The sequence below is a fragment of the Notolepis coatsorum genome (assembly GCF_963971535.1).
Source record: "Notolepis coatsorum genome assembly, chromosome: 1".
Lineage (NCBI taxonomy): Eukaryota > Metazoa > Chordata > Actinopteri > Aulopiformes > Paralepididae > Notolepis > Notolepis coatsorum.
Genome location: NC_140165.1, coordinates 16,333,246 through 16,349,380, shown reverse-complemented (window position 1 = coordinate 16,349,380; position 16,135 = coordinate 16,333,246). Strand labels below are relative to the sequence as shown.

Genomic DNA, 16,135 nt, shown 5'->3' with positions numbered 1-16,135 from the left:
ATGAACCATTTACAAAGCATGTAAATCATATCAAGATGAATCAATATAAGTACAGTACCTTGTTGTCCAATGTGATTTCCCGCACAGCGTCTGTAACTCCTAGCAACCCTGTGAAAGAGGCATTCGAAATAAGTCATTGAGAGACCAGATGGAAAAAGCCAAATCATGCAGTCATCCGAGTTCCTGTAACTCATAATATCCTAAAATGACCCGATGACCTACATTTCTCTGGGTGAAGGTCATGTTTTCTCTTAGACTCTGGGTCCACGAGCATTTGTTTTATTTACTTTTTGTATTTTCCTGTGCAGCAATAAACAGATGATGGTGGTGGGAAGCGCAGGTCATGGCTGCTGCGTGCTTGGCTTAGAGTTAGGGGTTCAATTCCCACTGGGTCCCAGCCATACAGAACAATGTATGCAGTTGTTCCATGGCAAAGTACTTGCACTACAAAAACACCAATAGAAATGCAGCCATTCATTCAAGCATCCGCTCATATACAGATGTATCCCTTAGGCTTAGGGCGTACACTCCCATATATATATATATATATATATATATATATATATATATATATATATATATATATATATATATATATATATTAGTGCGTGTCAATAGATTAAAAATAAATTACTAATTAATCTCACAATTTTCTGTAATTAATCTAGATTCATCTAGATTAAAAATAGCATTTTTCTACTTAAGACCGAAGCTTGCAACAGATATTTACTTGAGTAAAATCATGGAATTAATGTAAAATCAACAAAGAAAGTATATTTAGATTCAAAGACTATTTTAATAGCTTTCTTTGAATACAGTTTCTCTCCTGTGAAATACAAATGTTCAACAAAACCCTCAACATTGACTCAGCTAGACCTCTTTCTTATATCCGCTGCGCTAAAATTGAAGATTTTTCACTCCATAGATTAATCTAGATTAATTTATTTTAATGCTTTAAATAATTTAAATTAATCTCCAAAGTTAAAGCATTAACGTTGACAGCCCTAATATATATATATATATATATATATATATATATATGGTTGATGTTAATGAGCTGTTTTAAAGAATATTATTTTGTATTCATTGTATAGGGTGAATGTGTAAAATGTATACATGATAGTAATTAGCGAATGAGCGAGGTCTAGACCATTTCCTGCTTGCTGTCAGAGCCAAGAAACTTTGGCTGAGGCTAAATGAAAAGAACGAGAAGCTTGGTTCATTCATTTGATCTCACTCCGCAGCACATTGCTGTGTGGAGCCCATGTTATGTGGATGACGTCTGGTAACGTTAGATGGATTTGTATTGTGTTGAGGGAGAGGGAAGGAGGGAGGGAGGGGGAGGGGAGAGAGAGAGAGAGAGAGAGAGAGAGAGAGAGAGAGAGAGAGAGAGAGAGAGAGAGAGTGAGAGAGAGAGAGATGCAATAGTCTTAAATATAAAAAAAAATGTCATGCACTTCCTGTCAATGTCATGTGTCAGCCGCTTGGACTCATTACATCCAGACTGTGATTGTTGTACAGCAGATGAGAACTATTTTATTGCACTATTTGACTCTTTCCGTGTACCTAAACCACACCCAGGCTTGCGGTAACATACCTGCCGGTGATGGCTGAAGTATATCCTGTACTGAGGGGTGTGGCCTACAGGGGAGTATATCCTGTACTGAGGGGTGTGGCCTACAGGAGAGTATATCCTGTACTGAGGGGTGTGGCCTCCAGGGGAGTATATCCTGTACTGAGGGGTGTGGCCTCCAGGGGAGTATATCCTGTACTGAGGGGTGTGGCCTACAGGGGAGTATATCCTGTACTGAGGGGTGTGGCCTACAGGGGAGTATATCCTGTACTGAGGGGTGTGGCCTCCAGGGGAGTATATCCTGTACTGAGGGGTGTGGCCTACAGAGGAGTATATCCTGTACTGAGGGGTGTGGCCTACAGGGGAGTATATCCTGTACTGAGAGGTGTGGCCTACAGGGGAGTATATCCTGTACTGAGGGGTGTGGCCTCCAGGGGAGTATATCCTGTACTGAGGGGTGTGGCCTCCAGGGGAGTATATCCTGTACTGAGGGGTGTGGCCTACAGGGGAGTATATCCTGTACTGAGGGGTGTGGCCTACAGGGGAGTATATCCTGTACTGAGAGGTGTGGCCTACAGGGGAGTATATCCTGTACTGAGGGGTGTGGCCTCCAGGGGAGTATATCCTGTACTGAGGGGTGTGGCCTCCAGGGGAGTATATCCTGTACTGAGGGGTGTGGCCTCCAGGGGAGTATATCCTGTACTGAGGGGTGTGGCCTACAGGGGAGTATATCCTGTACTGAGGGGTGTGGCCTCCAGGGCTTCTCTTGGTGTCAAAACAGTACATAGGGATTTTTTTGTTATGCAATAATCGAGAGCCATTTTCGGGTAACCATTGTGGGTTACAGTTCCTGTGATCATAAATCACAAAAGCTAAAGTGGGTTCAAGTCCCTGTCATCATAAATCACAAAAGCTAAAGTTGAAAGGATACTGTGGGTTTGAGTGCCTGTCGTCATAAATCACAAAAGCTAAAGTTAAAAGGATACTGTGGGTTTGAGTGCCTGTCGTCATAAATCACAAAAGCTAAAGTTAAAAGAATATCAGTGATAATCAAACCATAAACAAAGAGGCCTATTAAGATGTTATCTCCTAATATGAAAAACGATGTGATTTAATGTTCTATCTTACCTTTGTCTATTTTGCTGCTATCTATTTTATTATGTCTTATTTTATGTCTGCACATTTTTGTAAATTGTGTGCAAATTTTATTGTCCCCTTTTTTTTTTTTTTACTGCTGTGAAGCACTTTGAGCTGTATGAAAGGTGCTATACAAATAAAGTTTATTATTATTACTATTATTATTATTATTATTATTATTATTATTATTATTATTATTATTATTAATGATAGCAAATAGTCGACCCTCAAAATATCCGTTACGCACATTCCTATAGGTATGTTAGTTATATCTATATAGTACTAGGGGTGTAACGGTACACAAAAACCCCAGTACGGTACGTACCTCTGTTTTGAAGTCAAGGTTCGGTACAGGTTTTCTGTACAGTGGGGGAAAGTTTGGCTTTCCATGTTCCACTCAGGGGTGATGTAGTGTGCAGTAACTAATTGTACTTGTAGGGCTGTCAACGAATATTCTATATTGAAATTAATAATCGACTTGTAAACAGTTTAAAAAAAAATTATTATATTAGATTGGGAAAAAAACAGACCCCGGTGGGCGGTCGTTAGTGGTTAACATACCGTTGTATTCATTCGGTACGGTACGGTACACACTGAAACGGTTCTGTTCGGTACGGATACGTGTACCTTTACACCCTATATAGTACTATACTGTTATATTTATTATAATATAGTTATATGTAGTTTGGAATAGGGACAAGGCTCAGCAAATATTGCCTGATCATTTGCACCCCCTTCATGGTGAGTAAACATATTTAAGAAGTCTTTCATCCCACATGCCATTGCTCTGATGAATAATAACCATGGTCCTGGTTATGTACCTGAAGCTCTGTCTGTTTGTGTTGTTGTTGTTGTTTTTTGCTGTTCTGGGGCAATGTATTTTGTGCTTGTATCATGTGTTGTCTTGTTGATTGCAACCATGGTGAAGCCAAAGACGAATTCCCACAAAAGTCTATCCATCTACAGTATCTAGTTGGTGTCTTGTCCAAGACCAACCCGAGTTGTGGTAGGTGTATTGAAACGCAGTGAGACCAACCTGCGTTGTGGTAAGTGTCCACCCAGCCGCCGTCTCCATCATCCTCCTCTATGATGGCTTCCAGTTCGTCAGAATACTCCATTTGTTTACAGCGCTTGTGGCAGGGAACTGGCAGTCATAGGGAGAGGTGAACAGATCATTTATATTTAACAGCGGCTGCAGCGGTCGTTCTGCATTAGCTCAGAAAGTGAAAGTAATCCACAGTCCTAATCCAGACGTAGCTAACACTAAAATGATGCAATAGCGGACACAGCCTATGTCCACATAGGCATGTTCACACACACAGATAAGATAAGATATAATAGATAGGAACAGTGTTGATGTAATGAGTCTAGGCAGATTACAGTGCATAAGAGGTAGTATCAGCATAGCACTGACACATGAATTTGGCCTAGGCAACTCCCTTGTGCAACCGCTGTCATAATATCTATATTATATCTCAGACATATGGCCTCCTAGTTTAACATAGAACTTCCTCCCTCTGATGTATGTTTTGAACCAGTTTAGCACATAAGTCTGAGAAACCAACAAGGTTTTCAAGACGATGATTAGAATATCATGATCAATTGTATCGAAAGCTGCACTGAGATCTAGCAGGATAAGGATAGAGACCTTATTCTCGTCAGAGTTTAGTCTGAGGTCGCTGATTCTTTTGGTGAAACTTTCAGTGCTATGATATCTTCTGAACCCCGACTGAAATTCTTCTAAGATGTTGTTTTCTTCAAGAAAGGAATTTATTTAAATTGAAACTATCTTTTCAAGTACTTTACTAATGAATGGGAGGTTGGATATCGGTCTATAGTTTGCCAGTGCATTACCATCTAAGTTAGGTTTTTTTAATACAGGTTTTACAACTGCTGTTTTAAAGGCATCTGGGAAAATACCAGTTCTAAGGGAAGTGTTGATGATATCTAGTATGTTTTTCCTTACCTTCACGTGGGGTGTGTCTGGGAGTGTTGCATTTATTTTAAATTTTTTGGACTTTATGGTGTTTTTGTTTTGTTCTTGATTTATTGTGATGTTTCTTCTTGACTTGTTTAAAGAAGACGTGTCCGGCCCATGGGGACATTAACGTGTGTTGTCGGGCCTTACAAATACATTTGATTTGATTTGAATCTAGCACAGGGCTTGAAACACTATTAAATATACCCATTTAAAAAAAATGCTGTATGTACAGGATCAATGTCTGAGGTGGAGGAGTTACATTCTGAGACAGTTTTGCAAAGCTCATCTAATGGGATGCATGTGAATCTTCTCATGGTTACATTGCACGGTTTGCTGTAATCAGCTTTATGTCCATCATGGGTAATGCTGGCTCTGATCGAAGTTATTTTGTTGTTAAAAATGTTTGCAAGTTCTTCACATTTAACCGTGTTGTTGATCAATGGTGGAAAAAAGGATTCTGGAATTTTGAGCGTTTTCTGTAAAAATAATAGAGTAATAGGGAAGTAGTCCTTTCCTTGCTAGGCGGATAGTCTATCTTCTTGTCTCTCTCTCTGGAGACAACGGTAAGCAAATTTCCCAAAATGTTGGCATGTTCCTTTAAATAAAGGTTTATATTTGAAAACTTTAAATCAACACAGTGTTCGGCTTACCATTTCGTGTGAGGAGGAACTGCTTATCTGGGGGTAAGTATGGCTTCACCTTGGCCTCTTCTCCAGCCGCCCTGGAAGGAGACGGGATGATTAACGTGGGCCATAAATTGTTTCATATTATCATGTGGTTATGATGAGTAGCTTCCCCTCTGGAAACGGATCACATCTTCACCATATAGCGGTCTGGAGACAGATGTGTGGATGTTAATTAATACAGCTGTGTGACTATAGAGCTCTGTGTGTGTGTGTGTGTGTTTATGCTGAATGACTTATTAGTCATTATTAGCCTTTACTGGAAAATGCTGCACATATCTCTGGCATCAAAATTAACATTCATGAATTCAGTTCTTAAAGGGGCTGATAAAGATAAAAACAGACCTACCTCAGACTATAGTCTACCCATATAACTCTGTATGATAGCATACAATAGTCAGTGCTGTACATACTGTGTGTATATATATATATATATCACTGATTCTTGAGTCGGGACAAAACATGTCCTACATAGAAAAGTCTAATTTATATCAAAAATAAAGAAATTAATAATGATTGACATACTCACAAAGTTCAATCTAAAGGTATTGTGTATACTGATGTTATGTTTTAGCACATATATTCGTTTTTTGGGGGATATTTGTTTAAATGTATAATCTGTGGTTAGAAGCTCCCATGTTAATTGTCTTGTCCTCAATAAGGGTCACATTATTGACCAGCCCAAAAAAGCTTGAAAAACCTCTCCACTTGTGAAAACATACATATCAAATCAAGGATAAGGGTTATAAATGTATAAACAATGCATGCCATGAAACTCAAATAATATTTTCCATAGAAATCTGCCTATCAAAGTTGTGTCCTCAGTTTGTCAACTCAGTCAGACTTTTTCATAAACCTAATTAAATCAGGCAATAGCATGGCCAGCTCTATCCCTGAGGACCCCTTTTACTTTCCCTGCCTGTGGTGAATGCAACACTACCACACATGGTCTGGTAAATTTGATACTTTTTGATATTTTAGACAAACAATGTCAATATTCCTATGGTCACAGCTGGAACATGTCAACACCATCTCTCCGTTATTATACTTTTAAAAAACAATAGTGGATTGAATTCAAGTGTTTCAGTGAGATTATTAAGACAGCTAGCAACTGCCAAAAAACTAGCTAGCTGCAGTGCACAATACAGGCTTGGAGGGAAAATGTGTGCCCTTTTGTCAACTCCGTCAGACGTCAACTCCATCAGATTTTGTGTCTGACGGAGTTGACGTGTAAGCTGACGGAGTTGACAAATCCATCAATAACCTCATAATATGCTATTATTATAAAAATTTTGAACATGGTAAAGGATTTAAATGTTATTTCAGAGTTTTATCTGCACAGAAGTGTGCATATCATAGCATGCATTACAATACACTTCTGACTTTTAAAGCATGGGCAGGCTGTGGTCTGCTTATTGAATAATTGTCTTACTTTCCCAGCACATGTGTTAATACATAAATATATCACTTGTCTATGTGGTTGGTTGATTGATTGATGTAAAATCATAATGGTGCAGTGTGTAGTTTTCACTACCAAACATCTACACTCTTGCCTCTTATAGAGCAGGGAAGGAGTTCCATGTTGCCCTTTCATATCCCAGTAGGGATACAAGTAGGGATGGGTACCGAATTCGGTACTTTTGAGGTACCGAACCGAAACACGTCGGTACTACCGAGTATCGAATCAATATTTTTTATAAATTTTTTTTTTTACTTTTTTTTTTTTTCTTTACTTTTTTCTTTTCATGTCAACGTTCACACGCACAATATATGCTTACCTAGGATTTGACTTGATTCAACAACAAAGCAGTCGGAGCAATGACAAGCCGAAAACTGTCGAAATTGTAGTTATTTGAAGTTTGGATTTTTTTTTTTTTTCGACTGAGGTAGGTAAATTAAATTTCTTGAGACTAAAGTACAGAAAAAAGGTACCGTTGGGTACCGGTATCGATTCACAGGTACCGGTACCGGTATCGGTATCGGTTCAAATGTGACAGGTACCCATCCCTAGATACAAGACAGAAGAAAACAGTTATTCTTGTTCTTATACTGCTTACTTAGTTCATCAGAGCAAAGGTGAACGGTGGTAAACTGTGGATATTTCATCTTAATATCTTTATAATAATTCTTAATATAGGACTGGTCCATGTGTGTCTACTGTAGATTGCTACATCATCCTTTATCTGACTCTTTCCATCCATAGTGTAATACATTATGGTATGGAGTGATCAACAGGATAATATTTTGCTAGTCAGTTGTCTCAATCAGGATATTCTAGATAACAATGCCAGACAGTGCATGGAGTCTCTCAGACAGGAAAAGCAACCAAGTAAAATGCGAAAAAGGCATTCAAGAGAAATAAAAATTATGAAAGTGTCAGGATCAGCCCCAGCCTGGCACCACTCTCCCTCCGTTTCCCCAGGCTGGTCACAATATCCCTCGGCTTCAGAAGGACTGCCCTCTGGCTCCCCCTAGCGGAGTCAATGGCGTACTACTCCCTCTGTTAAGTTTCCATATTATGTGTAATGTCTTGTCAATGTTTACGTCAATGTTCAATACGTTCATTGTATTCCTGTGTGTGCTACCTGCTCTGTTTTCCGGTCTGGTTTAGTGTTGTATTTTGTATGTTTCATTGTTGTTCCTTAATGTAATGTTATCTAGTGTTGTCATTGTTTGTCGTCCAGGTGTGTCTTGTTAGTCATCAGTGTGATTAGTCCTCCTATATATTCTGTGCTGTCCTGTTACTCCCCTGTCGGTTCGTAAATGTTTCTTGTCTCACCCGTTGTTATCATTATCTGCCAGCTTAGGCTGTGGTACAATTATGATTTTGTTGTTGTAGTTTAAAGCCTTGTGAAGAACGAGTAAAGCTTATTTCCAAACTACACCCCGCTGTGTCCTGCCTCTCTCTCTCTCGTTCCTGTTATTGCGCCTGGGTCCACACCACCAACAACGAATCCTTACAGAAAGAGAATATTACAAATGTAACAAAGCAACGAAACAACCTGATAAAAACAATAATGCGCAGAAAAAAGGCTACAAATACATCACCACTGGACTCTCCAGGCACGGAAACAAAGAAGATGCTATCAGGAAGCAAAGTAAGGAAATCCGAAAATCCAAAAGGCCCCTTCTATTCCACAACATCCCCAGAAGAGAGCTGAAGACAAACAAACAAACTCCTGGCCCACGGCGCCAAAAACCAGCACAGAGTGTGTCATCAGGCACGATTCTTAAAAAGTATCGTCTTCTTCAACAAATGAAAGAGTTTGGGTTAACCTACAAGTTAATGAGAGAAAAGGAGCAGCCTCAGAAAAAGCCAACATTAATACAGGGTATAACACAGACTGTTCAGGATTTCTTCCTGAACTCTGCACGTGTGACGACGGATAAGACTGACACAATCACCAGGAACAAGATCAAGCGGCAGATAATGATCCCGCTAGACTCCATGCTCAACCTCCACACTGAATTCCAGATTAAGAACCCCAATGTAAAGCTGAGATATTCTTCATTCTGTGCTCTGAGGCCCTTCTATGTCACAGCAACAAAAGCATCTGATCGGAAGACATGTCTGTGTCAAATACATGAAAATGCATGCTTAATGCTCGAGGTCCTTAAAATGTCTGGTGTTCTGAAGTCAAACAAACTGGATGACAGTTTTCAATTAGTTTGTTGCTCTCCAGCAAGTGAGGCCTGCCTTCTTCGCGCCTGCTCACGATGTCTAAACAAAGGTACAGTTACAACCCAAGAGCAAGACAAAATCGATGTTCAATGGAGGCAGTGGGAGAGAGTTCAAGAAGACACACGCAATGGAATCGACATCAACACTAAGCTCGTCGAACACCGAGGCAGCCTTTCAGAGCTCATCAAACTCTATGAGCAAAAACTCAGAAAGGAAACCACAACACATGTGTGTTCAGTGCGAAACCTGTCAAAAGAATACAGCAACACAATTGAGTCCTGTGATGAGAGTACAGCAATCGTCCATGTTGACTTTTCAGAATCCTGGAAATTCAAATATAAAGCTGAAGTTCAGGCCTGCCATTTCGGACAAAATCTGCCACAGATAACACTCCATACCGGAATGTATTACACTAAGGGTGGAAAGGTAGGGTTTTGCACACTGTCAGAGTCAAAGAGACAGGATGCTGCGGCAATCTGGACACAAATGGATCCAGTCCTAAAAGATATCAAGACAAAATATCCACAGGTTACCACCGTGCACTTTTGGTCTGATGGTCCAAGCAAACAAGAACAAGAAGAACTTTTTTCTTCTGTCTGGTATCCCACCTACACTGGGGTTTGAAAGGACAACATGGAACTTCTTCCCCACTTCTCATGGTAAGGGCGCACCAAACGGCATTGGCAGAACAGTAAAAAGAACAGCTGACAACCTGGTCCTGAGAGGAAATGATGTGACGGATGGACACATATTCTTCAAAAAGGTATCAAACTGTCTGAATGGTGTTCAGCTGTATCACATTGTGGAAGAAGACATGCAAAGATACGACACACTTCTCATGAATCCTCTCAAACCGGTTCCCTCAACAAGACAAATACACCAGATCATCGCACATAAGGACAGGATCCACAACAGACAACTATCCTGCTTTTGCAGCGAGATGTTAGATTGCCAGTGCTTCTGCCCAGCTACCTCCTATTACCATGGCAACCCAGGAGAACAGCAGAGTGATACACGGAGGGCAAGGAAGAAGAGACCTCTGGCCATGTTGTGGGAGGAGATGGAAAATGAGATGGAAGAGGGTATGGAGATGGAAGATGTAATGGAGCAGTTGGACGAAGAACCTTTGAAAGGTCCTGAGGGTACGGTGACAGTAACGACTGTTAGCAGCCTTAGTAATGGAGACTGATTAGCAGTAGTATATGATGACCACTGGTGGCTAGCCAAGACCATCGATGTGGATAATGAGCAACAAGATGTGAAAGTGGAATTTCTGCATCCCCATGGTCCAACAGAAAAGGTTCAGCCCAAATGTGGCAAGAAGGATGTCTGTTTCTGCCCAGTTCAAGACATCATAGTGAAACTAATCAGAAATGCAGAAGGAAAGAAAGAGGAGAAGTGGGTGAGAAAGTGGAGATCAGGAAGTGGTGTAGAGGAGGTAGATGAAAACAGGGACGAGAAGAAGGGGTCCTGTTCTCCATTACTGTTTTTGTTGTTGGAAACGGTGCATTTTGTAATAGTTGGAAACAGTGTATGTAAAGTTTGTTGTTTATTACAATTGAGTTAACAAAATGTTCAGTATAAGACAAGGAGTTATTAGTTCTTATTATTGTCACTTCCATCTGTTTAAAAACTTTAGCAGAGATGCAAATCCAATTTTGTCAACTCAGTCAGTTTCTCGTCAACACCGTCAGATCATTGTCAATGCCGTCAGATGTTTATTTTTGTTAATCTTGGGGAAAATACAAATTGCTTCTTCAGTTTATGTTGTTTAAGTAATAAAAGGAGCATTAGATCTTCATCCTCTTGTGTCTTATTTACTTAATGATCTTTTTTTTATCATATCAAAATTAAAAACAAAGTTTGAAAATGCTAATATTTCTAACTCTGGGTTTTCAGAATAGTGTGAAATTACACCTGAGGTTTATATATTATATTTTATTGCATACCAGATTAACTAAACACTATTACAACATACTTCAGAACTTTAGATTCTTGTTGGACTGGAATAATTCTAATTATATACTTTTTTGTGTGTCTGACGGAGTTAACACAAATCAAGTTTCAAAGGGAAACATGTGAATTTGTTGAAAATGTTTTTCTATGTAGAGCCTGCACCTTTACATGGTTAAATAGCTCAGACCTTTCTCTACATGAATATATAACGCTAATCAATATAGTGTGTATTCTCAAAATATAATATTTAAAAAGTGTTTTGTCCCGACTCTCAAGAATCAGTGATATGTATATATATATATATATATATATATACATATCTGTCTGAATATACCTGCATACAATCCTTAAGTTCTATATACCTACTTATACACCTGCATATAACCCATATAATGCATGATAGCATGCATACAATAATGCTGTATATACCGTATACAAATATATATATATATATATATTATATACCGTATACAAATACAAATATATATATCCACATCTGTCTGTACATACCTGCATGTAATCCTTTTTATATATCTGTAGTTACTATATCTATATCTGTACATATCCCTTACCTACTCTTACTAGTTACGCTGCTGGCCAGTAGACTGCCAGTGTCTATACCTGTATCACTGTATATTAATACTGTACATACAGCATTATTACTCAATAGTACTAATTTATATATCTTATACCCAGCTTAATCACCTGTACATTGTATATTACTATTGTACTTTACTGTTACATTTGCACTCTGGTTGGATGCCAAACTTATTTTCATTGTACGGTACTTGTGCTGTATAATGACAAATGTATTCTATTTATTTTTGGGGTTTCTGTATTTTTCACCCATCCCAATTTAGTCATTGCACGCATTGCCCCACTGTCGGCCTGGGGAGGGTGTAGAACTACGGTCTACCACATGCCTCCTCCGATACATGTGGAGTCGCCAGCCGCTTCTTTTCACCTGACAGCGAGGAGTCTCACTGGGGGAACGTAACGCATGCGGAGGTTCACGCTATTTCCCCCCAGATCCCCTCCCTGCTGAACAGGCGCCCTGACCGACCAGTAGGAGTCACAGTTAACAACGACCAGGACACACACACCCCCACCGGCTTCCCACCCACTAACACCGCCAATTGTGTTAGTAGGGAGAGACGACTGACCAAGCCGGAGGTACCGCTGACAGCTGGATTAGATCCCAGAGTCTCTGCGGTGGTAGGCGAGTGCTTAGTCCACTGCGCTACCCAGCCGCACCTAAAAAGTGAGGTCATTTTAACCAGAGGAAATGTGTTTCACAGTAGATACACAGTACTACTGCAACGCACTGCTCGCTGGCCTCCCGGCCACTGCCACCAAGCCTCTTCAACTCATTCAGAACGCAGCAGCCCGCCTGATCTCAAACCTACCGAAGTCGGCCCATGTCACCCCACTTCTTAGGGACCTGCACTGGCTCCCCATTGCTGCACGAATCCGCTTCAAGGCCCTCGACCTAGCATACCGTGCGGCAAAGGGAACCGCTCACGCCTACCTCCGGTTAATGGTCTCCAACTACACACCCTCAAGACCCCTACGCTCTGCATCTTCTGGCCGCCTCAGACCTACTCCTATCCGAGCTCCGGGAGGGTCATCAAGGAGAAGCCGCCTATTCTCAGTCCTTGCCCCACAATGGTGGAATGAACGACCCACCCCAGTTAGAACAGCCGAATCCCGTCCAATCTTTCGCCGTCGACTAAAGACGCACTTCTTCAACCATTATCTGAAAAAATAAATAAAGGATATCTAACCCTAACTAACCTTACTGTCATGCACTTGTCCTAATAAACTAACCTACACTGTAGCACTCAACACTTTGATGAACATTGTTACTCAGCTGATAAGAGTTGTGCCCTTCCTGATGACTTGTCGTACAGAACTTGTAAGTCGCTTGGATAAAAGCGTTCAGCTAAATGACTAAATGTAAATGTAAAATGTAAATGTAGATACAGTAGAAACTTACCATTTCCATGTGGGGCAGTGGTGAACTAAGTGATCACCTGCAGCTACAAACTAATGAGAAACAGAAGAAGAGAAGATGTGATCATCTGGCTCACGGGAGGCTGTAGTGGATAGTGTTTAAATGCTGGAGGGGGGGGGTCCAACTTTGCACATAGGCTACGTTCACACTGCGAGCGAAAGTGGCCCGCTCTTCATGTGATCCTAAATCAGATACAGATTAGATTACATTTTTATGTGACCTCAGTCTGAACAGTCGTGTGACTTTCATGCTACTTTTACGTCACTCTAGATTAACATGTCACAATTTTCTATGTTCTTTATTGATCGTTTGCGCATGTGGGGGGGGCAGTTCAGGAGCGTGACCAGTTCACACTGGAATATGGTATTGGTAAATGGATGGTAAATGGACTGCATTTATATAGCGCTTTTATCCAAAGTGCTTTACAATTTGTTCCTCACATTTTTACCCATTCACTCACCGACGGCGGAGGCGACCATGCAAGGTGCCAACCTGCTCATCGGGAGCAATTAGGGGTTAAGTGTCTCTTGCTCAAGGACACTTCGACACACTGCCCGGGGAAGAGCGGGAATCAAACCGGGAACCTCCGGATTACCAGACGACTGCTGCTCTGCCTCCCGAGCCACTGTCGCCCCTTGGCCACATTTAAAAAAAGAATGTCAAAATCTGAGCAATAAATCTTAATTGAGCACTAAAAGGCTTGCAGTGTGAACGTAAACATACACCTTGTGTTCTCACCTCTTCTGGTGTGATGACTCCTGTCTCTTTGAATTTAGATTCCTGTGGTCAATGACAAGACAAAACAGTTTCTGATGGATAATAGTTTAACTGACACATAGGACAAGTGATGGATGGTCGTGGTGTAGGATCAAAAGCTAGCTATGTGTTTGTTTAGTCTGTGTCTAGAGAGAGAGAGAGAGAGAGAGAGAGAGAGAGAGAGAGAGAGAGAGAGATACAGAGAGATACAGAGAGAGAGATACAGAGATAGAGTCTAGTATTAGCAGTTGTCAACAGTCAGTGAGCCCGCCCCTTTTTGACAGACAGGTGTGAATTAATTTATTAGAGGTTCGACATTCCAGACATTTCGTCTTCTTCAGCTAATATTCAGAGCAACAACTATCCACTACTGTTCCTAATTTATGCAAATGACATGCCGTCAGCTTGTGACTGCAACTTGTTCCTGTTTGCGGACGACTCAGCCCTGCTGGTCTCTGACAAGAACAAGTTACAGGTTGAAAAAACCCTCAGCTCAGAACTAGGCAGAATCTGCATATGGCTCGCTGATAACAAACTATCATTACACATGGGCAAAACAGAGTCCATTCTCTTCGGTTCAAATAACAAACTCAGCAAGACCGACGGCTTCTCAGTTACAGTGGGTGACAATATTGTCACAAGGAAAGATGAAATTACCTACCTGGGTTCCATCCTAGAGGCTAATCTCTCCTGTGACAAAATGGCATCCAATGTAATAAAAAAAAAGTCAATCAACGAACTCGATTCTTGTACCGGATCTCCTCCCTGGTAAACAAGAATACCCTGAAGACTCTGGCAGGAGCACTCATTCAAGGGTACTACGACTATGCTTGCACCTCATGGTACCAAAGCACCTCAAAGGCACTAAAAACCAAATTACAAACATCTCAAAACAAACTAGTCAGACTACTGCTTGACCTGACTCCTAGAACCCACCTCACCCCTGCACACTTTGCCAACCTAGGATGGCTTAGAGTAGACGACAAGAGTACAGCAACTTGCAATGGGCCTGGTCTACAAGATACACTACACGACCAAGGTACCCATGTACATGTCAAAATACTTCCCAAAGGTCAGTGAATACCACGATCACAACACCAGAGGGAGCTCCACAAATCATGTAAAACCCAGATTCGGCTCAAACAAGGGACTAAACACGCAATTATGCCACAACAATGTGGAACGCCCTACCCAAAGCTGTAAAGGAATGTGAATCACTACCCACCTTCAAAAACACTCTCAAAGAACACCTACGGGAGACTGCAATTCAAAACTGGCCCCTACAAATGTCCTAACCCAGTTGTACAATAAAGACCAAGCAAGGCTTTGTCAGTATTCCAATGTACAGCCCCACCCAACCCCACCCCACCTACCCAACCTCCTCCAATGTACAGTTTCTATGTCAAATGTATGTCAGTATTCCAATGTACAGTGTCCCCCCCCCCCTACCCAACCCCCCCCCCCCCCCCCCACCTCCAATGTACAGCCCCACCCCACCTACCCAACCTCCCCAATGCACAGTTTCTATGTCAAATGTATATACACTCTTTTTCTGGATTTTTTTAGTATCACAAACAGTACTGTATTTGAAAATCTGGTATGTCATAAATTTATAGATGTAGCAGTACTGTCTATCTGTATGTCATGTGTGTCATATGATGAATTGAAAATGGGGGACCCTGATGGAAACAAGACGAAAGTCTTTCTCAGGTCTGCATCCTCTTAACAATTGTATGTATTGAGCTGTACTGTACTGTACCCATTCTGCAATCTGTTAATAAACTTTTCAATCAATCAATAAATCACATTTAATAGCAGCGGTGCACACATGATCAATCTAGTTATTATAATGTAATCATGTTCTCCCCGTGGACATCATATAAATCGACGTCATGTTTATGTTTATCATAACGTTATTAAAGCTAGCCAGCTAGCAACAAGCTCATCTAGTTTACCTTCAGGACTGGAGTCAGAAACTCGGCCACTCCGAGGGCCGTGCCTTTCACAGAGTTGATGACGTTCTGCATCTTGTACTGGTGGCCAGAGCTCCCTCTTTTGCCAAAATATACACCGGTCTTCAAAACAACTTGTCAAGCAATATTATTCCGATGATGTGTTGTTGACACACAAGCGGAGTGTCTCCAGCGAAGTCACGTGATCTACTGTCATACTTCCGCTATTGAACTCTCACGAGAACACAGTGGGGAAAACCACGCGCGCGCGCGAGAGAGAGAGAGAGAGAGATTGATTGATTGATTGATTGAAAACTTTATTAACAGATTGCAGAATGGGTACAATACAGTACAGCTCAATACACACAATTGTTAAGGGGATGCAGACCAGAGAAAGACTT

General features: G+C 41.0%; 1 protein-coding gene across 1 annotated transcript in view; it reads right to left on the bottom strand.

Moving 5' to 3' along the window:
* Positions 1-15,931, bottom strand: part of atg3 (autophagy related 3) — a 30,032-nt gene extending 14,101 nt beyond the window's left edge. Inside the window, exons 1-6 of the mRNA XM_084316484.1 lie at positions 15,738-15,931; positions 13,765-13,806; positions 13,009-13,058; positions 5,342-5,412; positions 3,747-3,854; positions 59-108 (exon numbers count right to left, since the gene is read on the bottom strand). Of these exons, the coding sequence (XP_084172610.1) occupies positions 59-108; positions 3,747-3,854; positions 5,342-5,412; positions 13,009-13,058; positions 13,765-13,806; positions 15,738-15,809 (393 nt within the window). The 5' untranslated portion in view covers positions 15,810-15,931. The remainder of the gene's footprint in view (positions 1-58; positions 109-3,746; positions 3,855-5,341; positions 5,413-13,008; positions 13,059-13,764; positions 13,807-15,737) is intronic.
* Positions 15,932-16,135: the final 204 nt, after the last annotated feature.